Here is a 27,694-nt window from a genome sequence, read left to right on the forward strand (position 1 = left end):
AAGTCTTCCAGAACCACATTCAACCATTGCGTCTTGACTCAAGCTACTCAGGAAAAGAGATAAGGTGAATATGCAAAACCATGCCAGATTTTTTTTTTCCATATCATGCAAAAATATCCATCTAGTGTTCTTGAATTTCAGGACAGGACACGGTGAGTGTTATTCCTGTTTTAGGGACACTGTGAAAGCTGAAACTTTCATATCATTTGTTCTGGTCTAGCAGTCAGGGATAGTTACACTCTGATGATTTTCTTCTGCAGTACTGTAACACACCTCATTTCTTCACCTCAGTGTTTACAACAAGTTTCCTGATTTGTGGCTGCGGCTCAGGTGGTGGAGTGGGCAGAGGGTCAGTGGACTGATCCCCTGGCTCCTTCTATCCTTGTGTCAAAGTATCCCTGGTCAAGATAAGAACCCCAGTTATTTCCCTGGCACAGCTATCAGAGTGTGAATATTAGGAAAATGCACTTGGGCAGAGATAAAAGCACTGTAGGAATGACACCTGCAGTAGGAGGTGCTTTGAGTGTTCAACTTGAGTAGAAAGGTGCTATAGAAGTAATACTGCATTTTCCAAGTAAGATCTTTTGTTTTTTGTAAAAATGCATTCATTCTTTTAAGAGACCACATGTGGTGTATTTAAATGTTTCTGAGCAAAAAAAGTTCGAGTTTTTTGTGAGCTGAGCTCTGAATCTAAACAAACACTTAAAAAATCCAGTGGACATCTACATCATTTATAGTAAAAATTATGACTTTACACTTCTATTTAATCTATGTTTGTGTGTAAATTGTTTATTAGATTTAAAAAAAAATCATATTACTTAAAGTGATGCATCATCCATTAAATGCCTTGATTTAAGGTTTTCACCCCATGTAATGTGTGAAGAGATACACAGAGGTGAAATATGAGGCGACAGCGAAGCTTTAAAGGAGGATGGTTAAGTGTGTCTGTGTGTGTATATGTGCTGCAGTACATAACTTATGTCCATTTAAAAAAAAATGCTACACAGGTGGAAAGTGAACTGGCTTGTTTCCGTGTTACACTGTGAGAACACAAGATTTACCGTTTTCTTCAAATTTTTATGCCTTTTAAACACATTTTCTGACTCATTGCCTCTGTTAAGAATTTACTACCATTTTTGTTCTCAGTTTGAAATGTCTGTATTGTCAAACTCTTAAGAAGTGTTCCATAAAATATATCCCACTTTGATCCTTGGCCCTTTTTCTTGAACTCATCTGTTTTCACAATGACAATAGGACCCAGCAGCTTTATTTTAATGGCAGTGTTGAGTCCTTGAGCCTGTCAGTAATTCCTGCCTTGTGTTGTGGTTTGAATTTGAAACTGACTATTTAATAAAATGACACACACTGAATTGAGTTGCTGGTGTTTTTGCTATAACTCATAGCAATAAGAAGGTCTGAGCTGGGGAGTGAAAAGAAATAGGAGGAATGGGGGTGGGTAACTGGGGGATTGTATGTGTGTGTGTGAGTGGATCTGGTATAGATATCGTACACAAGAGCAGCGGCTGAGAAAGTGGAGAGAGGGCGAGCAAGTAAATCTGCTCTGTGGCTTCCCCAGCATCAGGTTTAAACGTGCGCAGAGTGTGCAGCGTTTTCCGAGGGATTTCCATGCTGTCACAAAAGACCCCTGTGAGACCAGCTTATTTACTCTGCAGTAAAACTCGAGAGGGAGTAAACCGTGCAGTAAAAGTAGAAAAAGGGGCACAGTGAAGTTAGATTTAGGGTTGCCTCCGCCTCTCTGTTCTGTGTGTGCCATCAGGGAAAACCCAATCTGCTGCCCTTGTTCCGTTATTCGAGTTGAATTATGTTGTGTTTGGAGTCAAGGGGTAAAATGTGTTGTATAACACACAAACAAGCTTCAGAATAGCTTTTAATTAAAGAGAGAGGTATTACATTGTTCTCAGTTATTGGTTACATAGTGGCTGGTACAGTGACAAGATATTAATTCAGCATAAATAAGCAGTTGTGCAATCAGAGGTTATTATATTTCACAATGCTACGCATAAGCACTTGCTTAACTGTACAAGATGCATTTTCACAGATGAATGCAAAATGTGCTTTTCTTTTGTTCTTTCAAGAATAACCATTTTCAAATATATCAACGAGTTTCAAATAGAACGCGAACTTGCACATAACAGAGGGTTAGCTATCGTTGGAAACCAACCAACCAGCGTGGAGTGAAAAGATGTTTCATACACAGTACAGAGGCTGATGGCTCTGCATGGCCATCCACATGGCAAAAGTACAGTACTGCATATGTCTAACCAACATGCTCCAAACAGTTTGGAAAACTGGGTAACCAATCCAGACATTCAGTTTCCCTCCTCCTCAGGAGTATTGCTTTGTTACATTCCACATTTTGATCATGTTCAAGTCATTTTGTCAAACTCCAGGCTGTACTGTAAGAGTCTGCATGCAATAAGAGAGCTGGTGTGTGTTTGTTAGCAGCTACAGGAACAAAGCTCACAAGCAGTGACATCCAAAGGTTGAGGTTCAAACCAGCAGCTAGAAATCATTTTAGATTTGACTTTGACCGTTGCTTTGTACAATATCTAAAGTGGCAAAATGGAAAGTTTGTAAACCTGGGAATATTTTTTGCATTTTTGGCTGAGTTTGTATTAAAATAGCCAAAGAATACAGAGAAACGATGCTATCACGTAACAACTTACATGTAATAGCCCAGCAACTAATAATTTAAATTACATCTAAATCATTTTTGTACATTTTACAAAAAAAAGGGAATATTTAGAGTTCAAATTTTAGCAAAATAGTGAATTGAAAATTTATGAATTTTCAAAAATTTGTTATGTGGGGTCATTCTTTATCTGTATTTGGGATGAGCAAGTTGTGATAATGTTTAATAAAATGTTCTTTGTGATAGATATTGTATAAAATGAGCACACAAATTAAAAAGAAAAAAAGACTGGAAGGCAGTGTGCGAACACCACACTGTTTCAGAGTTACAACTTAACAAAAAGGTGAGATGTAATGTTCCTCTGGTTTGAATTAACCAAAGTCCACCTTACAAACAGACCAAAAGCTGCTCGTTCACTCCAACCACTATCAGCTGCTCTCAAATCTGTTTCTTGTCCTCCGTCCCTGACCGCTTCAGACAAGTGGGCTGGGGTCAGTATGGAGCAAGTGATGCGTATCTTTCCAAGGCACTTAATGCTTTTCATTCCCTTAGATGATTAATTAAAGACAATCAATAATGTTCTTTTGCTAATACCCTTTTCTGCAGGGTACAAATGCACTTAAATGAAATGATAACACAACCTTGAATCAAACGCTAGTCATCGAGGTTTGAAACAGACACTAACTTTGGTATGATGATCTTACACTTGTGCACTTTGATGACATTACTGCCAAGATGTAAATATTACCGGATTTAAAATAACATGCAACATAAAAATGTAAAGAACATGGAGAAAAAAGATTAGATTTAAAAAAACACAATGTTTGAGACAGAAGGCAAATCACTAAACCTGAAAAGGCAAAACAACCTCAGTGATCTAAAATAACGTGAGATAATCACAGCACCAAGAACACATACACAGACAAAGTCAGTTGAAATCATTGTAGCAAAGCTGAGAAGTACAGATTGCATATTATAGCCAGCTAAACTAAAGGAAGCCAAAGAAAACTGTATCATCAACGTATCGCTCTGCTGGGCGCGACTGCACGCGGTCGAACATTCACAGCTTGTTTCTTACAGGTATGGTGGAAACATTCTCAAACTACTTTGTGGTCTCTTGGGTCTTCTGGTTGCCACTGGCTGCCGTGAAGCTGTAAAATCCCCTGTAAAACCTCCAACCAGACTTTGTAGCAGAAAAGGTATTGCTCCTGAAATAAGGGGGACAAAGGACACGTCTAATTTTGCTCACCATCTATTCCAAAGCCTGAATTTTAACCCTTCTGCTGGCACTGACCTTGGTTTGAATCATCCCGTGCCGCTGAAGTCTCATCTCTTTCACAATGTTGCTTACGTTAATCTAAAGGTAAAAAAAGAAAACTGTTAAGTACAGATGAAAATGCATGCATGTTTTATTTCAAATAACAGTGATTAATGAAGTGGCTGCAACCATGTTAGTGCTGCTGGGTCGCACTTTGGCACAGTGGTGGTTTAAGAATAGCCAGTTATAGTAGGATCTGCCCCTGCTGACCTATGTGAAAAATTTCACAGCAGTCTATCCGATAATTGTTTTTTATTTTTCCGGAATGTGATAGAACTGTGCCAGTTGCATGACTAAAACCACTAAATGCCAATGAAAACCCATCAAAGTGGATTCCACTCACAGGCAAATCATTCTCGATGAGGCTAAGGATGATGTCAGTACAAATAAGAACTCCTGTACGTCCTATGCCAGCGCTGCAGTGCACAGTGACAGGCCCTTTATGGTGCACCGCCCTCAGGTAGCGGATGAAGCGAACCAGCTGCTCGGAGGAGTGCGGCACGCCGTGGTCAGGCCAGTGTGTGAACTTCAGGTGTCGAACAAAATGTGTTTCGGCAGTCTGGAATGGCAATTCATCAAAAATTTGCACAAAACTTGTATTTATTCATTTTTTACAGTAAGTCAGAAAAGAAAGTGCCCCTCTCTCACCTCACTCTCCACCATACGGATGATCTTGATGTGGAAGTATTCCAGGTACTGTTGGTTCTCGAGGTGAAGCTGGTACCTGCCTACATCCAAAGGCACACCCAGCTTCTCTGGCCAGTATTTGTGACATTTAATCCTTCCCCGCTCTACTTCCTGGGTCATCATGGAAACGACATCGGATTTATTTTCCCAGATCATCTGCCAGAAGGTTTGCACAGTAGAAGGTAAAGGGCCCTGACAGGAGATGTAGAAGAACTCTTCATCGCCAACTTGCATGCGGATGTAGCTGGCATTGATATAGTCCTGATTCTCTCCAACCACAACACGAGTTTTGTCGTCTAAAGGAAGAAAGAGCAAAAATAACACGCAAAAATAGTCTCGGTGTGTTTTTGAGTTTGAGCCACAGCCACTCAGTGGTTAATGAAGCCTTGACTTGAGCATTTTTATCACCAGCATCTCGATGTTTTGAAACCAGACGTGATGAGCGAGCAGTGCATCTGACTTAGAAGTCGAAGACACTGTGAGTTTATGAGGTAGTGATTAATTCTATCACAAATCAGACAGCAAACCTCTGGAATTCATGGTGATAACACAGCTTGTAATATTATTTGTTCCTGATGCTCCTTCATTTATTAAAAATATAAATCCTAGATAATTACAACATCACATACTTGGCAGACTCAGAGAAAATTATAAGTGTGGTACCAGTGAGTTATTGAGAAATAATTTGTTCTGTGTAAATTAAATTGCTTAACTGTTGTACACAAACATCTTCACTCCCTTCTTTTTTAGAGTCAGCTTAAAGTGAGACAATGAAACAATGGAATGCCAAGTCCCTGAGTATCCATTTTTACGAGCTTTAAACCATCAACGAGAAAGATGGAACCCCTAAAAAAGGGAACATAAAAAGTGCAAGGTTTGAATAAATAATAACATTAAATTTTTACACTCAACTTACAGGGTAGGATGTCTCTGTAGCGGTTCTTGTCTCTGTTCTCAGGAGCTTTTCCCACTAGGCAGTTGTCAGAAGGCTTCAGATGCTCCAGAGCCTTAAGTATAAACATGGACATAATAACCACAATAACTTAAGATAATGCATTTTATTTATTTTAATAAACGCTGATTTTCTACAGCATGGATGGTTGTCTGCCGCTTCACAGTGGAACCCATATTGTAGTAAGTTACATAATAACTTCCTTTTTATGAATCCAGTAGTTCACACAAACCATGAACTCTTTGACCAGTTCCTGCTGGTCCAGTTGATGCTGGAGAATCTGGATGAGAGCTTTGACTCTGGAGCCTGAGTACTGGCTGGTCTTTGCAGGGGTAATAAGAGCTAGACTGGCCAGTTCCTCCTCTGATACTATGGGAGGGCCTGAGAAAAATATAGATTAAAAGAAGTGGAGAAAAGGGTCACTTTAACCCTTTAATGCAAACATTTATCTATTTTAACTCAGACTTGTCATTACAGTACTACAGAAACAGGCACCTGTTTGGGATGAGGCCATTTCCTGACCTTTGGTGCTGAATACATCGTCGTCATCATCTTCACTGCTCCAGCCGTCTGACTGGGGTTTCCGGATGTCTTTGCAGGAGTGGTCCAAAAGTTTGCTCACAATTTGTTTCCTGGGGGAGTCAGGGGGCAGGGCAGGGGTGAGACCAGACCATTTTTAGTCTTCGGTAGGAGGGGATGAAATCATGCAAGGCTGAGCTTCCTTTCCCTGCGCCTTTTCCACCTAAAATACAGTATAAACAAAAGGCTAAAATATATTTTTACTACTGCTGTACCTTTCTTTTTTTAAGCCTGCATGGAATAGTACTATACACTTCCTAGCTGTTACACTAACTGACATTTTCTTCTAATGGGGATCACAGTTTACAAGCGTCAACGTTTATCCCACAGTCATCTTTTATTTATTGCTCTTTGCTGCCTCCTTATGGATAATGCTGGTACTCCAGCATACAAAGATGCAGGAGGAGGGGGGTTGAAGAAGAGGACACGAAATATGTAGACAATACAAGAGAGTAGTACTACCTGTCAGAAGCTCCATGCAACATGTCAGTGACATTGAGGGATGGGCAGCAAGCTTGATGAGAAGGGGTGCTGTTACAGCTCTCCTGTTCCACAGACAAAAAGCCAGAGGAGGCAACAGAGGGAAGGAGCAAGATGTTAGCAGCAGATGTTAGTAAAGATGTAAAGAAGGGTACGATTTAATTTTAATAGTTAATAATGTTGCAGTTAGTTTATATACAGTACTGTACAAAAGTCTTGGGCTGTCTTTTCTTTTTCTTTTACTAGGAAAATGAGAAATAGGTGTAGTCGGGTATTGAAACATGAGCAACCACACATGGAAAATGCTGCATACAAGACAAAAACAGAGTTTGTACAACTGTAATGAGCTTGAAAGTCAATATTTGGTATCACCACTTTTATTCTTTAACACAGCCTGAACTCTCTCTGTTTTTGGGATAATGGTCATGCTGAAAAAGAAAGCCTTTCCCAATCAGACGCTTTCCAGGTAGTATTAAATGGTAATGCATTGTACGTCCCCCAACACCCCCAAAGCTGAAATGCAGCCACAATGACAGGACCTTTACCACGTTTTACAGTTGGCCGTAAACCTCTGCTGTGCTTCTTTCCTGACCTCCTTTGTACACACTGATAAAGTTTTGAATCAAAACGTTCAAATTTGCACTCATCATGTCATAAGACCTGTTGCCACAGATTTTCAGTCCACTTCTTGTGTAATTTTCCAAAGCTCTGACTCTTCTCCCTGTTCCCTTTCCTCAAGAATGGGTGAGTGACACTTATTCTTCCTTGAAGACGATTTCTAGGCAAGTTTCAGCAAACAGTAGACAGATCAACTGAGATGTATCTCTCATGTTAACCTTGATTAGGTACCTTTTTAAGGTTCACAGGTCAGGGTTAAATGACTTAACATGCAAAAAACATCCCGCTGAACATGATCAGGTACAGGGACTGGAGCGAAAATGAGTAAAAAAGCAGCCAATGTCCAAAGAAATCTCTGATAGGCCTTCAGAAAGCTGGAGAACGATTGCTCAAGACCACTTTAAGAATTACAAGAAAGTCTGGCTACTTTGAAGCAAAGTTTAAAGAAATGAGAAGTTGCTCAAGACTTTTGCACACTTCTGTATGCTTGTTAGTGTCCACATTACCTGTTTACCTGTAGTCTCATCGGTTACAACTGTCAGTAGGTGAGGTGAGGGAGGGGGCGATGTTAGAACAACATCTGCTTCATTAACCACAGGGTCTGACGTTGCCTCTAAAACAGCAAATGTAGACAAAATGTCAACAAATAACAAGATTAAAATAATCACGCTTTTTGTTAATGAAATATTACAAATCTCTCTGAGTCTACAGCTTGTTTTAAACATCTGCTTTCTACAAATCCTAATAATAAGAAGGGGCCACACTTTATTTTAGAGTAAACTAATAAGACATAAGAGGCTGTATTTGTATCAAATTACACAGAGCTAGAAATAATGTTTTTATTAGGCAAATTTTACAAGCCATACCATCATTAGGCATTATTCAAGACTTTGCATGAGCTTATTTGACACTACAGTTGTGCTGTAATGTGTTGCCAATAACCCTCTAAGAAAGTGTGAGCCTCTAATAATAGGAGTTAACGAGGGATTTGACTTTATGTCTCAATATAGAGTTGTAATGACAACATAGTAGCTATCATAGCCTGGTATTAGGGGATTGGAAAGTGGCATGATATTTTTAAAAACGTGTGAGAGTAGACTGTCAACAAAGTACCACCTACACGTTGTAAAAGTCTGGACACCATCAAGATTTTAAGGGATGACTGAACATGTGATCCACTATGCTTTAGATTTCTTCTAATGACCAACGAATGATCCAGTAGTAAGGTGAAAGTCAGAGACAATTTGTAAGTATATCTTACGGCACTAAATCTGGTTTTCAAAGCGATCTTAATGTATATGTAAGGCACTATAAACATACTATTTCTAATTCTAGTTATGCCTAATTAGACACAAAATATGGATTTTTACATCTTTTACCATAAAATTTAGCGCAGCTTAGGAAATGTATTTGTCAGAGAGCATACCAGGGGGACGGTCCACTGGCCTGTTCAGCATGAGGTCAGGTGAAGAGCAATTATCAGGGTTGGACACAAGAGCAGGCTGCTCAGCTAAAATAGCTTCAGTTTGAGCTGACATGTTGGGCGGTGTAGGTGACTCGGAGTAGGTCAGGGGCCGGACGTCTCTGCAGATGGTGAGCTGCACAGTCCCTTCAGCTTTGCGCAGGATTTCCACCACCTTACTGTGGCTCAGTCCAGACACAATCACACCATTCACCTAGCATGGGCACAAAGAAAATCAAAGCCTCCCCCTGACTATGGAGGTAAAAAAAAATTATTTGCATTACATACGTTGTTTTGTTACCTCTAACAGAATATCTCCCACTCTCAGGCGACCGTCCTGCTCAGCTACTCCACCTGAGCAAATTTCTCTCACCCTGAGCATGCTGCCATTTGTTCCCCCGACCAATGCAAAACCGAGACCTCCTCCTTCTGGTTTAGTGAACTCCACTTGCATGATGCAATTCTAAGAAGACAAGAATTGAGAAATAAGGAAACAGATTCTCTTATCAGTTTTATAGCTGTGTATTTACAAGGCCAGATTGTATTCTACATTAATAAATTGCCACTGTGTCGTGTACATAAATGAAGAGTAAAGAATGCTTGTCAAACACACAGATAGAGAATACATTAACAGATTGACACTCAGCAGACTCATGTTACAGTGTCCCCTTAGACGGACAATTGTTTAAGCAAAGCAGAAGGTGTACAGGAGAAAAGACCAGGCTAGTGGACAGAAAATACATTTGTTAGTAAACTTACATCCTGTTCTTGGCCGAGAGAGAGACATCTGAATTGTCCAGCAGTCTGATACACAGCTTCAGCTGAAAAAAAAGCCCATTCAGACAAAAAAAAGAGTTAACATGTATATTATTATGCTTTTAGAAAACATCAAGCAAGTTTAACAAAGGGAACTCCTGGAGTTTGGCTCTAAACCAGCAGTGGAACTTTCCTTCTCTACCGATTTGCATCCATGCCACCTTCTGCATCAAAATAAATTTCAAAACAAGACACTTGGAGAAAAAACAGCAACACACACCAACCTCCCACCTCTTCGGACATTTTGAAAGAGAAGTGTTGAGCGGTGTATTTCTTCTATGACAGCAAAACAAAGCTGATCTTTTCAGACTGACCCTCTCCACTTTATACACCGTCACCAGGCAACTGAGATACCTGCCCTATAGACCACTGGCTGTATGGTTCTGACTCTGTGTGCATGTGTGTGCGACGCCTTTGGCCTTGCAGTCCAATACGCCAGTGGAGGGCCAGAGGCTCGCTAATTATTAATCCTGCTGTGAGAGCCCAGGATCTGTCTGTCAGCATTCAGATCACACACATGTAAACGCACACACAGCTGCAAAGAGAGCTATCTGTCAGCACCAAGCTCATGCTTCACCCTGACAATGGGACAGCCGTCAAAGGGATGAATGGTAACTAGTTACTGTGCTGATGATGAAAAGAGTTTGGAAGAAGCAAAAAGAGAAATAAATGAATGCGAGAAAGAAAAAAACTCACCATCTTCAGTAGGAGAGTCTTTCTCTGGGGATACTGGCTCTTCAAAACGAGCAAAGGACTTCCTGTCCTTTTTCCAGTCAAACAGACCTGTCGAAGAAAACAAAGAGATCAAACACTAAAAAATACCTTTGCATTACACACAAGTAATTGTTTTGCTTCCCAGAATTTTAAGGTTTTCTGGTAATGATTGAACCTAAATTATCATTGTTGAGCGCAAACATATTTGGTTTCTAAGCAATGCATCATTGCATATACTGCATAGAAACCAAACTATCCTGTTTAGCTGTCCTTGGAGTCCCGATCAAGTGAAGTCATGCCATAAATTCTTTGGAAGCACTTACCGTTCCACTTACCCCTGGGGGTCACTGGCTGCTCTTCTCTGTAACAGACACAAGAACAGACTCATTCAAAGAAAGAGAGGCAAACACTAAAAACATTATCTCTCGAACCATTAATACCTGATGACTTTTAGTTTCACTTTACGTGGAGCGATCTCACAAGCTTTGACTGCATCCTCTAGTGTCATTCCCAGCGTGCACCTTCCACAGATGTACAGGATCTTGTCATTGGGTTGGACACTACCCTCCTCGCTGGCAGGGGAACCTGGCACCACCTCCAGACAGTAGATGCCCTGCCATTTACTACCAATGCCACCTGTCAGCTTTATTCCTGGAAAGGGCACGCACAGAGATTAATTCAAATAATATATGACTGATGTGCTTCTATGCCGTAAGTCGAAGTTTATATAAAGTCCCACCCAGCTGTCCTGAAGGTGTCTTGTGTAGGACAATATCAGGCAGGCTGTCACAAGAGGGTGGAGCCACCAGGTTGCTCACTGCTCTCCCTATTGTCATACTCAGTCTCCTTGGAGATGACCTGAGAATAGTCATGGCAACGTCATCTGCCACACTGGTAACATCGTGGCCATTTACCTGGTAAAAGATGACAGACAAAGAACAGTTGTCATATCAACAGGACACGCTTAATGATTACTTTAAATGTGCAGGCGCAAGTTTTGGTGCATACTGTGACGAGCCTGTCTCCTGCCCTGAGTCGTCCATCTGCCTTGGCTGGATTGTCCAATATTTCCTGTATGTAGTAGCAGTTGTCTAGTTTGCTTCGAGTGATGGTGAACCCAAAGCTTCCACTTCTGGACTTAGTCAGAACCACTGACAGCTCAAATTCTTTAACCAATCCCTGTGAGAATAGAAATTAGAAGGTCATGATTTTAAGAAGAAAACAAGAAATTTTTTAATTTGATGGCAGTGGCAAAAGTTTGTGTGGGGGATATAAAAAGCTTCAAAAGTCAGTGGTCCTAAAAAGAAACACCTGGAGGAACATTTGACACTAATAAGGTTCATTAGCACCAGGTCAGTAACATGTATATAAAGAGTATATAAAGATAATCTTAGAGATGCAGAGGTTCAGAGAATCTGTGGCGACGCTTTTTATATTTTAATGTTTTTTGGAGATTTTTATCACAATTTCTTCTGATAATGAGTAGGTGGCACTCACAGGGATCTTTTTCTTTGGAAGAAGAATCATATGATCCATGCCTTTTAGGTTGGTCAGATGCTGCCAACACCAGCCCTTTGATTTTAACATAGAGGGGAGACCCTGGGTTAACTTAGCCAGTCGATAAACAGCGTGATGTAACTGCTTATCCTGATTGCCAATGTTAGTGAATCCAGAATGGAAAGATACCCGGGGTATGTCAAACTGTCTTCATAGTATAGGGCAGAGTAGCACTGCATTAAAAACAGAGCTGACTGTCGTTCCTGTTTTTAATGCAGCCTGCTCCATAGGCTCAGGAACGCTTCCAGAAATCATCCTCTGTGAATCCAGAATGTAAATTCAAGCTTACATATATGAACATGATACAGAAACACCACCATCTCCTCTAGATGTCTTATGAGGGACCATACAGCTTGTTATTGGCACTGAGTTCAAAAGCCTGCATCTCCGTTGGTTTAGGGTTACATTAGTGCCTATGGAACTGGCACCTTGCATATTTGGAAAGGCACCATCAATGCTGAAAGGTATATACAGATTTTAGAGCAACATACGATCCCATCCAGAACACCTCTTTATTAGGGAAGACCCTGCATATTTCAGCAAGACGATGCTAAACACCATACTGCAGCTATTATAACAGTAGAAGAACCGAGGCGCTGAACCGGCCTGACCTTTCACCAGTTGAAAAAATGAACAACATAAGACATAAAAATACAAAATAAGACTCTGGACTGTTGAGCAGCTAGCTATTAGACAAGAATGGGAAAACATTAATCTCTCAAAAGTCCAGTGATGGTTCTCTTCAAAAAACTTAATGGAAAACTAGCAGGCAAACTAATATTGATGAAAACACAGCTAAATTTAAGCAGTGGCATAAAAATAGAACATCATCGACTTGCCTTTCTTCGACTCTCTTCCTCTTCCTCATCATATTCGTCATCATCATAATCTTTGTATTCCTTTTCTTTCTTTTCTAGTTCTTCTCTAAATTGGATCGGAGCAGCCGGGGGCAGCAGTGTGGGGGGCAGCACTGGGGGAGGTGGACTAGGACAGGGAGCCACAGAGATAATCTGAGCTGTGATAGGGGTCAGTGGTGGAGGTTGAGGTGGGGGCACCATGGGGCGGCTGATCTTGGACATGGCTTTGTAGTGACTTGGAAGAAGCCCCTGCTGGATTGGGTGGTGCTTGGTTTTAGGGGGCTGTGTTGTGAGTGGCTGGGAGGGATGTGCCAGGGAACAAGTGGTGGGGGTGTCAGATAAGAGGTTGAGGGCCAAGGTGGTGGGGTTGGGGTGTGGATACTGCAAGCTACTTGATGTTTGAGAGCTAAAGTTAGCTGTTTGAGTGCTAGCGGTGGGAAGCATGTGAGGAGGCTCCAGTGTGGAGCTGATGGTCAGGTACTCTTCATCTGCCATGATAGTGAGTCCATTTCCCATGAGGCAATAGGTGACACTTCCATCTGCCTCCTCTCTGACTCCACTGCCGATTAAAAAAAACATTTATTTTGTAGTCTACTTAAAATTAAGCCAAATGTTCATGTTCATCCTAACAATAAAACTCTGTCCTGATAAAAGACATCTGCACGAGTTTTGAAAATAACCACACAACATGCACATCAACACATGACAGCTGGCATCTGAAACATTACCTGGTATACACAGAGTTGGAGCCAGTCTTAGGACAGACATCAATAAGCATCACAGTAGAGCTTGAGGTTGTTGCGTCCTCCTCCTCCACATCTTTGCTCTTCTTTTCTGCTTCTGCTTCCTTTTGTTGCTCGAGCTTCCCAGCAGCTAGTTGGGCCTCTGTTGGAGCAGGTGGAGACCCAGAGCCAGGCGAGGTAGGTGAGGCAGGTGATGCTGGCGAGACTGGTGAAGGAGGAGATGTAGGTGATGTTGGTGAAGGAGGTGAGCGAGGGGAAGATGGTGGAGTCTGTTGTGTCTGCACTTCTGCCTTGAGATCCTCCTGGCTCTCTGGGAGTTGTGAAGCTGCAGGAAGTTCTGAGTTTTTCTCTGTTTTGCTGGTCGGCTCCTCCTCCTGGTTGGAGGGCTTTTTGAGGAGCTCGCTGTAGTCCTCCCCCAACCTGATGTCCAGAGACCGCGATCGAGCATCACGGAGGGATGTAAGAGTCTGTAGAGTCAGACAGAAAGTACAATGGTTTGTCTGAAAATGTCTGCCTTGGGACTGGATTTACAGTGATTCATGAGTATATTAGCTCACCAGTGAGTTATTATCTCCATCATTCAGTGCTCCTGGTCCAGGTCGGCAGATCAGCAGATGAACCTCAGAAGGAGCACCACGTAGCAAAAGCAAAACCCTCTGAGACAAACAGAAAAGAAACTTTGAATTGGTTAAAAATGAGACAGACTTACACTCAACAAAAATATAAACGCAACACCTTTGTTACTGCTCCCATTCCCCAGGGGATGGACGTAGAGACCTAAAATTCATTCCAGATACACAATATAACCATCCCTCCCAAACAGTGGTCACAAATCAGTCCAAATGTGTGGTAGTGGGTGATGTGGCACACCTGTGAGGTGGGATGGATTATCTCAATATAGCAGATGTGCCCACTACCACACATTTGGACTGATTTGTGACCACTGTTTGGGAGGGATGGTTATATTGTGTATCTGGAATGAATTTTAGGTCTCTACGTCCATCCCCTGGGGAATGGGAGCAGTAACAAAGGTGTTGCGTTTATATTTTTGTTGAGTGTAAAATGTGCACAGATATCTGACCAACATATGTGTAAAAGCAACGCTGCTAATACCATTGTAACTTCTTGGCAGTACAGAGAAGATTAAATGACACAAGCACAATGACACAAACTGCTTTCTATTTCAAGTGGTACAAGATTAAAGGATTAGTGAAACAATGAAGTGAATGAGACTTGAGAGAGAACAAGGTCACTTGTGTTACTTATACACTCGGCAGTCCATTCATGATTATCCATTGTTCTTCCACAGGTTTACACAGTTTTAAGGCTACATTGGCTATTTTGCAAACAGGTTTATTTTGCTTTTTAGCTTCTTATGGTCCAATTGTCCACACACATTCTTGTCCTCTTATAAATATAAGAAATAAAAAACAAACTAAACAAAAAATACACTATCTGATATAAACATATAAATTCTACCTGATAGGGAAGATTCTTGAGAGGCTCTTTGTTGACAGTCAGGATGATGTCTCCTTCCCGCAGCAGGCCACTTTCCTGCGCTGGCTGACCTGGGAACAGACGTTTGATGCGGACCACGCTGCTGCGGTCTGGTCCTGAGTGCAGCTGGGAGATATAAAAGCTGAAGCCGAGGCCAGACAAGCTCTTCCTCAGCACCACCTCACGTGTGTTTTCTAGGAACGAGATGAAAGGAAACACTTGAGCATTAACATGTGAATTATGATCTTTAGCAACGTGCTAAGAACATTTTTCAATTCAGTGTCACAAATGCATGTATATTTCTTTTCTGTAATTATTATTTGGTAATACATTTTTCCCAATTTATTTGACTTTTTTTCCTACTATTACCAGTAAAGAAGGGAAGGCTACGTGCCAGCGAACAGGAAGCTTTAAGGTTTCAGTGGATGCAATCCCAAGGGACTGAGGCGGCATCAGCCCTAGATGACTCTGACAGCAACCACAATGTAGCTGTCAGATGACTCACAGTCACCTCTGGGCCATGTGTGCATGAGTGTGTGTCCCTGACACTGTCTATCTTTTCTTTTTTATTACGAGGGTAAATGCCCCTTCGTCTCCCCTCTCACCATCCGTTACAAAGCTGTAGTCCTTGGCTCGACCACTCAAGGTCGTTTCCATGGAGACTTCAGTCCTGAGGGGCTGTGTGTGTGATGCACTGTGGACCAAGGTAGGGCAGGGCGAGTCAGGTCTAGGCTCCAGAATTACTGTGGGCTCCCTCTCGAGCAGCAGGCTCACCACCTATAGGGAGCAGATGACGCACATACTTCCCCTTAATATGCTTGATAAATTTAATTGAAAAATAGTGTCACAGCGGGAACAGAGAATAATGTGTAGCAGCACTGGTTCCTGCCATTTTTTCACTGTGAATAACGCTTCCTTAAAAAAGGTTATGGTGGAAAGGTCTAAAGAGTCAGGTCAAGTCCTTGTAATAGTGAATTCAATAGTTTGGACTTTAGTGCTTTTGTCATTATGTTAACTTTTATGGTTTTATATTTAAGTTAATTTAACTAAAACAGACTCATTAGGGAAGGATTATCATCATGGATCACGAAAACATGGATTTAAAGAGATGAAGAAATACGTAACCTCTGTGAAGGACAGTCACTTAGCACTGATATTAATGTAATCATATCAGCAAACAAGAACATTTGTGTGTGTGATTGTGTTTCATTGCATGAGCAAGTGTTCATGCCCGTGTATGTATACCTCCCCAGTCCTCTTCAGGAACTCGACAGCTTGATGGTGAGTCACGCCCCTCAGGTTGGACCTGTCAACCTCCAGCAGTCTGTCACCTGTCATACGCACAAACACAAACCTCATCATCATTAGCAGCATCCGAACCGAAACGGTTTGCGATGTGTGTGCGTGTGTGTGTATATGTGTGATGACATATCACCAAACTTTAAAGTCTCTCCTGCTCACTGAGGCACGAAACAAGTCACAGCACAGAGGTTTACAAAATGTAAATAACAGCAACAGCAAATGTTTTATAATATAATTTCTCAAATACATTTTTATGATCTTTGGGGTTTAGACTTTTATTATCTTACTGTTCAATACACAATCACTTATGTAATATGCTGCATATGGAAGCTTAAGAACTTTTGTGTCAGATTCATACTTTATAATGCTGCGATGATGATGATGATGTTAGGGGGACTGTTATTAAGGATATAATTACAATGTAACAACTGATAAACTTAGAATTTATCCAGAATTTAGAAGTTTGATATGGATCCTGCACATTTTAATCATTTATTTTTTTTATAACCCTTTACCTTTTTCAACACCTGATCATATCTTCTACTTCCAAATTAAAAGATTACCAATTTGAATGCGACCATCCTGCTCAGCAGCACCTCCAGGCACCAGACTCTTGATGTAAATGCCTCCATCATGCACATTAGTGTTAATTCCTCCCTTTGGCAAGACAGAAAAAAAGAGGAAATTCATTTGGCTGACAGTAAAGCAGTGATCTTACAAAGTTTATATGATTCATATCAATTCAAATTCAGTAAGTCAAGATAAAGTATTTGACATCATATCAAGAACATATTGTATTTTTACAGCTTCCTTATCCAAAATGATTTTTCTTCAAAAATGATTCCGTAAAGAAACCAAACTCTACTTTCTTTTACAACTAGAGAAAATGAGGAAAGCACTCTTCATTAAAACATTTCACTCACAGCAACACTGATGCCAAGGCTTCCACTGCTTTTCTTCAGCTCCACTACAAACCGCTCGCCTGTTTTAAAGCTCAAGATAGAGGGCGACCGAGAGTAAATGTCCTGAAAAAGACGCAGAACAGAGGATTAATGTTAGATTACAAGAAATGATTTCATGAAAAATTACATACAGTAACATGAAAATGTATTGTAATGTTTAGAGGTTATTTCTGCAAGTAAAATGTGAAATTAAAAAACATTTTGATTTAGAGTGTTCGTACTTGTTACTTGAGACTTTTGCAAAATGTGGCAGTTATTCAAAACAATTCTGTAAATGTATGCAAGTTTAAATTAAGTGTCTGCAGCCTATAATATTATAGGTAACAGTGTAAATGTTGCAGTTATAATGACTTTGAAATAATTTAACATCTGTACTGAACTGAAAATAAATAGATCGTTAAAGTGTTCCTAAAAAAGAAAGGAATGAATGAGGGCATATCTTTGGGACACTTCTGAATCCTGTGAATGACGACTTCTCTTAGTTTTATCCAATTAATGTGAGCACTTAATCTGTTTATCAGTTGGCATTGGACTCTAATATCAGCTTTGACAGCACTGCTTCTTTTAAAAACAGTAAAGTCAATCGTCTCTAACCGCTGTCTTCTGAGCACTGGTTCTAACCTGGGCATCGTGTATTCGCACCACAGGAATGTGAAGCTTCCTGTTGTGTTTTGGAGTTGCCATGCTGGACAATGTGATGACATCCTCGAGTTCCTCCACTCCGGGACGGTACTCTGTGCTACTCAGGGTAGTCTGTGACCCAAAGTTCCTCTCCAACGCTAATCCAAGAGTACTCTGACTCAAAGAACTTTGTCTGTCCTTCAGTGACTCTGAGAGGAAAACAACCAGGTGGCATTAAAACCATGAAATAACTACTACTCTGCACAGTATGATCTGATAATAATTTATAAATATTTGAAGGATGGACGGAGAAAGCAGTGGGCCGATCTTACGCTTAGGCTGGGACACAATGAGCTCCACCTCATCGGGGCTGCTCTGTAAGATGGCAGCAGCATCACTGAATGTCACTCCTTCCAAACTAGTCTTATTTAGTGAGATGAGACGTCCACCTGGAAAAATCAGCAAATCACCTTCAAGTCCTTATGACAGATCACGTCCAATCTAATTGTGTATCTTGCTCTAGATATTTTATTATACATTTTCATCCCGTATCTATATTTTTAATCTGCATCGTTTGAACTTTGCACCTGGTTTAATTCTTCCATCTTTCTCTGCAGGGCCATCAGGCACAATGGAAGCAATGAAGATCCCAAGGTCAAGTTTGCCTGTATTGTCCTCTCCCACTATCACAAAGCCTGAAACAGGAGCAGAGAATATGAAGACTTTTACTAAAGAATCACTTGTTGTTGCTGTTGTTGTTATACCAGGAATTTTATCTCTCTCAGCTAAATCTGAGCTAATAAACTCACCAAAGCCCAGTTTGGGATCTTTCTTCAGGGTCACGCAGACTATCTCTCTCTCTGGTGGGGTCCGGGTTGGTGTATCAACTGCAAAACGTATGTTTTTAATATGATAAACAGGCAGCAGTAAACTATTTATATACTTTGTTTGCCTCGTTATTGTGCACTGGGTCACAGGGGCAGGTCAAATGTATGGTGTGGGTTTAGGTCATAAACAGACCAAAACATTAAGACTTGTACGCACTTTAGAAATGTTCAAATCAACATATCTGGAATTAGATCTAAACACATGAAGAAAACATGTGGACTCCACATAGGAGAGCCCCTACTGAAAAGAAGAAGAACTATTGTTGTGAGGGGACAATGTCAGCCAGACAACCAGACTGTCACTCTACTTTAACTCTGTGACCATCAAATTTCAAAAACCTAATATGACTTAGAGGCTACCAAACAGATGTCAGGTGCTCCATGCTGATTTAGTGTGTTACTCAAAGACTTGTTGTATTTATATTTTATTTGTCAGCTCACCTCGAATGGAGGATGAGGCATCAGAGTCCTGCTTCTGTAGTGACATACTGGACATCATCCTGGGAAGAAGCTCTGGCGTACTACAACATATGTTCACGGTAACATTTAGCTAAATCCACCTATATTTTTGTGATAATAACATGAAACTCATTATTAAGGGCTACCTCCAACACTGTCGCTCTTTTACATCCCTGAGGTCTCCCGTTTCGGGCAGATCCTTGTTCAGCTCTCTACTCATCTCTCTCCTCATCTCTCTCTGTTGGCGGAGCCGAGCCTCCAATTTGGCAGTCAGGTCGTCACAGGACTTGGACAGGGAGTCTGGTTGACCGGGCGCCAATCCTACATGGTTCAACATGCCCTCTGAGCAGGATATCCGCCTTAAGTTCAGGTTACGACCCCTGTAGGCGGATATGTACTTTTCCATGTTTTCATCTGGAGAAACAAAGTAGAATCAGGTGCTGCTTGCTCTTTGTTATACTTGGTTAAAACCTTTTTTTTAATATTAGCACTGCTAAACCCTGAAACAATATTTTTTGCTCACAGTACTCATTTCTTTCTCCATTTAGGAATAAATATGATCAGTTTTTCCTACCAATCCCATCTCCAGAAGAAATGAGAAAACAATCAATCAATCTAAGACAAGTTATCCTATCCAGTGAGAGAAGAAAAAACAAACACATTTTAAAGTCTTAATTGGGATCAGGCTGGACAGAGAAGAGCTCTTAGTCTGATTTCTCTTTTTTTTTTTGTGCAGTTTAAATTTTAAACAATCAAAATATTCCCACCTGGGATTAAGGTGTGGTTTAGCTGTCGTGACGTCATCTCGCTGTGAAACTTGTGCTGTGCTGAGCAAAGGTTCAGGAGGTATTGTGCTATTTTTGAGCTTTCCGTTACAAAACCATGCTTTTTCCCACTGGGGCCACCACACTCTATAATCAGTTTACGCCGCTGAAAGACATAAATCATTATTTAGTTCCTCTGAGCTTCATAGCAATACTACCTCTGCAAAGTAATGTCTTACACAGCTTAGCAAAGTCTGACTGAAAGGCCATATTTTTTTACCCCAGTGGATATGGAGTCAGTTTCCCTCCAGAGGAAGCGTCTGGTAACAGTCCGGACGTGGTTCTTCATCTCGTACACGATGATTCCTTTGGCACAGACTCCCAAGACCAACTCTCCAACCACCGACCTTTTCTCTCGCCCCACACGGTGGAACATAACTCCATACTCTGGTAGCTGCTGTGCAATCTGATGTGCACATGGTTTTCAGATTTTGTGGGACTCAAAATCTGGGAGTTTAGCTCTTGATCCTAACTCTCATATATACATATATTTATAAACTAAGCAGGACAGTAAAACTGTCAAATTTAAAAAAAAAATAGTAGTAGTAATAAAAAAGTTCACCGAGACTTATGACTATAGCATACATACAGTAACTAAAGGACAATATAAGCTACTTTTTAAACGAGTCTGTGTACATGTGTGGGAATAAATGCATTATTAGTGTGGTTACCTTTAGGTACTCCATTTCTGCCTCTTCTGGCAGCATCTGTGCATGACTTGCATGTAGTCTTGGCAACTCTTCCTTGACGCTGGGCAGGGCAAGCTTCTCAAGCATCCTCTTGGACACATAGTGCTCTGGTTGGTAATAGTTCTTGCCATATAACTAAAAAAGAGACACAAAAAGGATGAGGATACACACTGACAGATAATGCTGCTCCTTAAAGACATGCTGCAAACATGATTGTTATGTCCTCTGTACCTCTGACATGTAATCACCAAACTCAGCCTGCAGCGCAAGAGCAGCCAGGAATAAGCCTGTCTCCTCATTACAGTAAAGCCTGTCCTCCAAGATATCCTTACGCAGCTGTAAGTAGTACTGGTGACGAGTCAGTTTGTGCCTAGGAAGGAGGAACAAAAAAAGAAGAAAAAAGGCAACAGTGGGTTTAACTAAATACATTTCTGAAAATGAGCTTCCTGCATATGAGTTAATCGTGAAACCACTGCAGCACTTACAGAATGAAGGAGATATCATCAACAAAAAATTTGACTCGAAGAAACACCAAAAAGGATGATATCTGCCCTTTTTTCCAACTGTCAGGGGCAACTTTGGAGATTTTTGTTTCATGTTCCAAAAAGAAATATTCATCATCTGCAGAATGCCAAAGAAAAGCTTCTTTAGCCACATTTGTCTGAAGTGACTAAAACATCCAGTTGCGGAAAGACAGATTCAAAGTCATTTCAGTTTTTTCTGGAAAGGTATTCAGATAAATTACATATTCAAATATTTTTTTTTACTGTCAATCCTTTCTCACAACCAGTGCACTCAAGATAGATCAGGTCCTATTTATTATGGGCTCTTACCATCTAGGAAGGCAAGACCAAAGTAAAAGTGTTCCACCAAGTTTGCGTGCGCGACCACCATGTCAAACACATCTCTTGCTCTGGACTTAATATCACAGCGAACCACCACGTACTGTCCATTAGGCATCACAACAGTCACTTCTCTCTGAGACGAACATGAACGGCCCTTTCTGGACTGTGGCGTGTACACACAAAACACACAGACACACACGTACATGTACATACATATACAAATACTATACATGCAATTATGCAAATAGACACAGTTCAGCATGCGAGAAAGGAAAAGCTAAAAGAATAGGAGCAAACAGAAGTGTAAACCGAAATTGCTTATGGGCAAGTGAGCCGAGATTATTCATTTACCACAATAGATCCTGGAAGCTCAAGAACAATTTGTTGCTCATCTGGCATTCTGACGAACTCGGGACCCAATGCCTGGAAAATAAAATTAATTAAACAAAAAAAAATAATATGTATATATTATTAGCTGGAATACATCTGACAGGTTGTCATTCCTCACTAAATGATCAACTGTATACAGAGATTTTAGTTCACCTGCACTGACTACTCTACAGTTCACTGTCATTCTAATACAGCTACATGCACACAGATCCACAGCATGCACGTTTACTCCGTGCCCTGCAAAAACATTTCACTTGACTTATGTCACTGATACATTCAAGTTCGTTTCTGAGCTTACCTTAGATTTTCTCTGGCTCAGACTAAGCGAGGAGTCGCTGAATGTGATGGAAGGACTGTGAGATCTGCCTGATGTCTTCGGAGAGATGTCGTGATGGGGACTCCTACCGAGCCAACTGCAATTGCTGTCCCTGTGACGAACCCCACGAGGGATTCTGAAGGGAGAGAGGTGGGTGGGGAAGGACAGATTGTGTAATAGTTGTGCAGGCGAGTTGGAAAAGTCAAACAACGAGAAAATGTCAGATCCCCTCAAAGTCAGTACAGACAATAAGGACGGGGGAAATGAGGAGCGGAAAGATTTATCTGTGCTGACATGAATGCACAGATAGCATCCTTCTACACTCTTGGTAGAAGGTCCAGTGATGGTGTGTATATATGCATGCATATATACATGCCTTTCTAAAGAAGATTGGTACAACGATGTGGGAGAGCTTCTCGGTCTTTGTCTCCATGGTCTTTGAGGTAAACTCCCTATAAAACATATTAAAAATGTTGTTGTTTTTTAAATAGTACACATATATATGTTCTGACTGTAAAATGCATTAAACAAAAATAGATACAAAACATAAAAGCATGCATAATTCAAGGATTACATCCAGACACTAAAGTGATGCATTTTGACATGAAACAAACTTCTTTGAAAGACATCCTGTGACTTCTGTTCAGGATTTGGTTTCAGCCAAACGAAACGCATACCTGACTTTGAGTCAGAGTCCGTTGAATATCTTCTACCTTCAGCACTTCCTTCGCTGAAGTCTGAAAATGGCCCTCTCTTTCCTGTCATCCAGGTAAGAAATAAAAGATGACAGCAATGTTTAATCTGGTTCTTTGTCTCTGCTGCCCTGAGACACTAAGATGTTTGGACAGACCTGCAGGAGGTTTTAGCTTGGAGCATCTCGCTCAGTATCTGATTACTGGCTCTCGCAGGATCCTAATCCTGGGCTTGCTTTAGGTTAAGATTTTAATCCTGTTGTCCGGTGTTCAGTCTTGAGTCAAACCAACAGTGACTGCAGCTACGTCCAGGAAATATGTAGATGACACCTCTTAAAGGTCAAATTTATTTAGGACGCATTAGGATTATTTAGAAATTAAATGAAATGACTCAGCTTTTTATGTGTGTGTTGTATGGACCTAGTTTAAATCAAACATTTATCTCAACTGTATCACGCTCACCATGAAGTCTTTCTCTGATCATCAGACTTCTGCCGCTCAGAGGGACATTGCTGTCTGGCAGAGATGTCTGGTCCATCTGGAGGAAAAAGAACCCCTGCTATTCACAGACACTTTCATTTTTTTTTCATTAGTGCACAGTATGGCATTAATTTCACACACAGAATAGGCTGATGAGAACATAAAATATCATCAGACATGACCTTAGTGTAGAAAGTCTTTTTTTTCCGACTCACTGATTCATGAAAAACCTCCTCCACCAGCTGCCTGATGACTTTGGCGGGGGGCAGCAGGATGGAGGCTTTGAGCTGGGATTCGCAGGCTTCCAGGATGGAGTTGAGGTTTACCCGGCGGTGAGACAGGTCCTCACACATGCTGAGGAGGAGGCTGTTTAGATGGTCACTCAACTGAACCGGCTGAAAGTGAGAATTTAAATAATAATTACAACAGCTGAGTTGTGATGGTTAATGAGAAAATAACTGATGATTTTATATAAGGGGCTACTACCTGATTTTGAGGTAGGTGAAAATCAACTGACCAGTAGAGAGTCATACCCAGTGAATACACCAGCATCTATGCAACAGATAAAACCAGGTTTACTTTTGCATTCCTTCATAATGTGTTATAATAGTGACGATACTTATATATGAATGAGAGTGAAGTTTTTCCAGTAAGAAGCAAGTAAGAGTAAGAACAAGATAGATACAGTAGATCAACGTGAGCTGGTTTGCACAGAGAATCTTTAAAACAATAAAAATAAATCTATTTCAAGCATGATTGATTAAATCGGGGGTATGCCATATACTGGATGTATAAAATAGAAATGCAGATTACTGAAGCAAAAGGGAGCAGGCAACAACACATTGTGCTTTCTTTTTTGGAGTTTTAAGGCATATTTCTTGAACATGAATTCTATATAGTGGTTTTTCAAATACGAAATATTGTTATATATATAAATGTATGATCATTTTCACATTATAATTTGTTTTTAATAGTTACTTTTTTGGACAATGTACACACGTAAGGCTCACAAGTGCAGATTTCAGGTCGTGATTCTCTTTCTTCAGCCACTAGATGGCGCACTTACACCTTATTCGACCTTCAGCTCCAGACATCCTAAGATTTTCCACTCAATGAAAGAGACACATCAGTTTATGTCTGGATTTATTCTTAACGTCGCGAAGTCACTGCAGAGTTTAAAGTTGCTAATAAGCTGTAAAGCTACAGGCTCTAGTACTCTGCACTATTTGAGAAATCTGCCTTCCACTTTCACGTGAGATACGGGTACGAAAACACGCGCACTGACCCTCTCTGTGGCAGGTTTGGTTGAGCTGGCACGGCCCTGCAGCATCTCCGGAGCGGCGAATGTGGAAACCTCATCTGATAGGCCACAGTTCTTAAATGCTAAGGTACCAGTGGCTGACAGCAGCAAGGAGGTGGGGCTTATGATACTGCACATATTGTTTTGACCTGAAAAAAAGGAAACATTTATGTACTATCGGCTTTACTGTAGTTTTACACTAAAGTCCCACTGAGGGAAGCAAGAATGCACGATATGTTTAAATAGTTTCATAGATTTTCCACTGGCGCAACATGATAGTATGGTCGTGGCGTTATAAGGCATGATGTATGTGAGGCTAAAATAACAGGGAGTGAGGTGGGGAGGGTCCTAAATGCTTTACCCTTATAAGAGACATCCACTAAAGACTCTGCAGTGCCCAGCAGCAAGGACCAGACCTCCTCCTCCAGCAGAGGTCCCCCTCGTGCCTCCAGTACTTCAGCTAATGTAACAAACGTGCTGCTCATTCTGCACACACTCCACGTATGCACCTGAGGGGGAATGCACACGGAGAACATATGCATAATACACACCGTTACATATGCAAATTGCGACTCATTAGAGGCATTTTTGATAGTAATATTCTAAAGAGAGGGTTAATTTTCCTCGCTTTACATGCAAATCAGGTATGTACAAGAGGCTGTATGTGAAAGTAAGACATGCACACATGACACTTAGTTGTTATTCTTTATGCCAGACTTATTATATATTTCCCTCAATATTTTTGACTTTAGAGGGAGAGCTGTAAGAGATTCTGGGACATTTCATAAACACAAAAATCCTTTTCACTGATTCAGACTACTTTAGTGCTTTGATCTTACTGCCTGTCACTTTCTCTGCCACTCCCATCTACTAATTGGCTTTTCTCTGACCTGGGGGCAGTCCTGAGGAAGCTTTCATTCTTGCACCAAAGCAAGTGTGTCATTATCCCAAGTTAGTTTGTTACATACTATGCAGTTACCACATCTATATACAGCACTTTGAGTGCTGCATATAGATGTATTTTTCTTACTTTGAGCATTATGGTGGTTGCTGAGCAGTTTACTATTTTATATAGATGAACATCCAGTTGGACTGGACCTAAACTTGCCATTGTTTGGGACGACTGTGATAAAAACAAGTAATGACGCTTATGGGTGGTCTCAAATGGATAAACAGTCTTACTTGCTTTCTATGAAAACATGAGGAATAACACTGTGAGTAAAACAGACATGTTGATTTTCCCAAAGCTAAAGGTTAAACTGAGTTTTCTCAGTGGCCAATGGCAGAATCTGGTTGTTATTGGTGAATGATTAAGTCCAGTATAACCTGATCACCCGGCCTCTTATTCTACCAGATCGATTGGTTTTATTGTGACTCTAAGTTAGTCTAAATCTTTCAAAGCAGTAATATAATAGGCTTGTTTCTACAGATACAAACCAACCTAATTACTTTAGACCTGATTAAATCTCCCTCTTAAACTGAACTTATCCTTGGCTTACAAGATTAAATTTGGTAGCAAAAAACAAATACTCTAATCAAATTGTAAGGCTATGAGGTTTAAAATCTAAAATGATACAACTGTAAAATTACATCGATGAGATCATAGAATCATCCTGCTGCAGATTACAGAGGGGTGCTTTGAATGAACCTTAAAAGTATGAAATTTGTCTGTACCCCCACCGATCTAGTCTTCAGTAAAAGTTCAGCAACTGTGCTTCTGTAGAGCTATTAGAGTAACTTTTGTAAAGAGGCACACTGCTACTGGAGCCTGAAGAAAAACCTGGTTATTGGATGGTAGTTATAGCAACAATAGTTTTATGTGTTACTAAATTTGTGAGGAAACTGTAAGGGAATCATGCTGTACATACAACAACATGGATCTGCTGATGGTCTAGGTCAAGTATGTGAACTCACCATCAACATCAAACTTTCAGTTTCTATTAGAACATCTATATTCCCGTGCAGACAATGATAATTACATTATAATTGTAGAACATATAGACATTCATTTAAACTCATTATAATTGGAGCGTGCAAACACAGTGTTTTGTCCTTCATACATTATGTTTGGACTAAGATACGGAACATACTATGATTTAATGAACCACTAGATGACTAGCCTTCCTACACTGTTAGTAAAACATTCTTACTTAATCATGAAGCAGACAGACACTTGATGTAGATTCACATCCAAATGCTGCGATATATTCTGGGGAATTTAGGACATCACGCTTCTTCAAGGATCTAGGTCTCATGCAACCTTCTTTCTGGCTACAAGGTGAGAATAAACCCTACCTTCCAGTAATGTGAATCGAAAGTATGATACAGTGGGCGTAAAGCTATCATGGTGAGTGATTGTTTGTTGTGATTACAGCATAAGCAGTCTATAACATACAACCATTTTCACCCAGACCATTTTTGTCCTTACAGGCCTCAACATCACAGCTACACATTTTATAGTTCGTTCTCTTTACAGTCTTGTGGCTGTATCTCTGGGGTTTGTGCCTAAAGCAGATTAGATATCTTCTCAAATCTGCAATCAATAAAATGTAATTAAAATATGAAGACACCAGTATCACACATGTGGCAAACAGCAGTGTAAAATGAATTGATAAAGAGCGTTACCTGGTACCATATGTAACCTGTGTCAGCGGTCTGATCCTTAGTATTATCTTCAATACTCCCAGGGATTCAAAGTAATCCTCGTGATCATCGCATTGTTGTTTTGATGTCCTCGCTGTGAAGGCTGCTCGGTTCTGGCAGGCAATTCATCAATGACAATATCTATACATGGTGCCCCATTCATTTGCACTATTACCACACTCACCACGCTGAAGATCTGAAACTTTTTACTGTAATTGGCGCTATTCTTGGCGTCTCGTCTTTAAACACTTGATTGGATTAGCCCCGCGGTTTGACAACGACGGGTCAGAGCCACCAATAGCCGGTGGGGTGAGATCAGCTACACCGATTTAACTAATCCGTCTGACGCCC

General features: G+C 40.7%; 1 protein-coding gene across 3 annotated transcripts; it reads right to left on the reverse strand.

Moving 5' to 3' along the window:
* Positions 1–1,875: 1,875 nt before the first annotated feature.
* On the reverse strand, positions 1,876–27,658 carry ptpn20 (protein tyrosine phosphatase non-receptor type 20). 3 transcript variants are annotated; one of them, XM_004555871.5, is made up of 47 exons: positions 27,326–27,658; positions 25,062–25,209; positions 24,686–24,849; positions 23,887–23,952; positions 23,616–23,795; positions 23,383–23,458; positions 22,906–22,986; positions 22,605–22,680; positions 22,211–22,364; positions 21,874–21,945; positions 21,511–21,685; positions 21,163–21,298; positions 20,909–21,047; positions 20,660–20,812; positions 20,209–20,394; positions 19,932–20,094; positions 19,311–19,578; positions 19,147–19,226; positions 18,628–18,705; positions 18,406–18,513; positions 18,151–18,267; positions 17,819–18,027; positions 17,159–17,260; positions 16,799–16,892; positions 16,179–16,264; positions 15,539–15,710; positions 14,916–15,127; positions 13,994–14,092; positions 13,422–13,903; positions 12,676–13,252; positions 11,288–11,458; positions 11,019–11,193; positions 10,720–10,930; positions 10,603–10,640; positions 10,262–10,348; positions 9,509–9,570; positions 9,051–9,212; positions 8,714–8,963; positions 7,794–7,900; positions 6,652–6,734; positions 6,133–6,242; positions 5,843–5,991; positions 5,575–5,665; positions 4,620–4,954; positions 4,315–4,530; positions 3,948–4,010; positions 1,876–3,861 (listed from the first exon to the last, which is right to left on the reverse strand). In XM_004555871.5, exons 2-47 carry the CDS (start codon positions 25,183–25,185, stop codon positions 3,751–3,753), a joined length of 7,050 nt encoding a protein of 2,349 aa, XP_004555928.1. In that variant the 5' UTR covers positions 25,186–25,209; positions 27,326–27,658; the 3' UTR covers positions 1,876–3,750. The 3 variants fall into 3 exon arrangements, with proteins under 3 accessions (XP_004555928.1, XP_004555927.1, XP_004555929.1); XM_004555870.5 differs by having other exon boundaries at positions 6,106–6,242; XM_004555872.5 differs by lacking the exons at positions 1,876–3,861; positions 3,948–4,010; positions 4,315–4,530; ... (1 more) ...; positions 5,575–5,665; positions 5,843–5,991 and having other exon boundaries at positions 6,144–6,352.
* Between the last annotated feature and the right edge of the window lie 36 nt (positions 27,659–27,694).

Source organism: Maylandia zebra, linkage group LG13, assembly GCF_041146795.1.
Source record: "Maylandia zebra isolate NMK-2024a linkage group LG13, Mzebra_GT3a, whole genome shotgun sequence".
NCBI lineage: Eukaryota > Metazoa > Chordata > Actinopteri > Cichliformes > Cichlidae > Maylandia > Maylandia zebra.

Excerpts from the sequence above, each read along its gene's own strand:
- ptpn20 (XM_004555870.5), bottom strand. The coding sequence starts at position 25,185 with ATGAGCAGCACGTTTGTTACATTAGCTGAAGTACTGGAGGCACGAGGG. Across the intron at positions 23,953-24,685 it reads CCAAACCTGCCACAGAGAGG|ATGCTGGTGTATTCACTGGG; the intron begins GTCAGTGCGCGT and ends TCTGTTGCATAG. Across the intron at positions 15,128-15,538 it reads CTACAGCTTTGTAACGGATG|AAAACACACGTGAGGTGGTG; the intron begins GTGAGAGGGGAG and ends TCTCGTTCCTAG.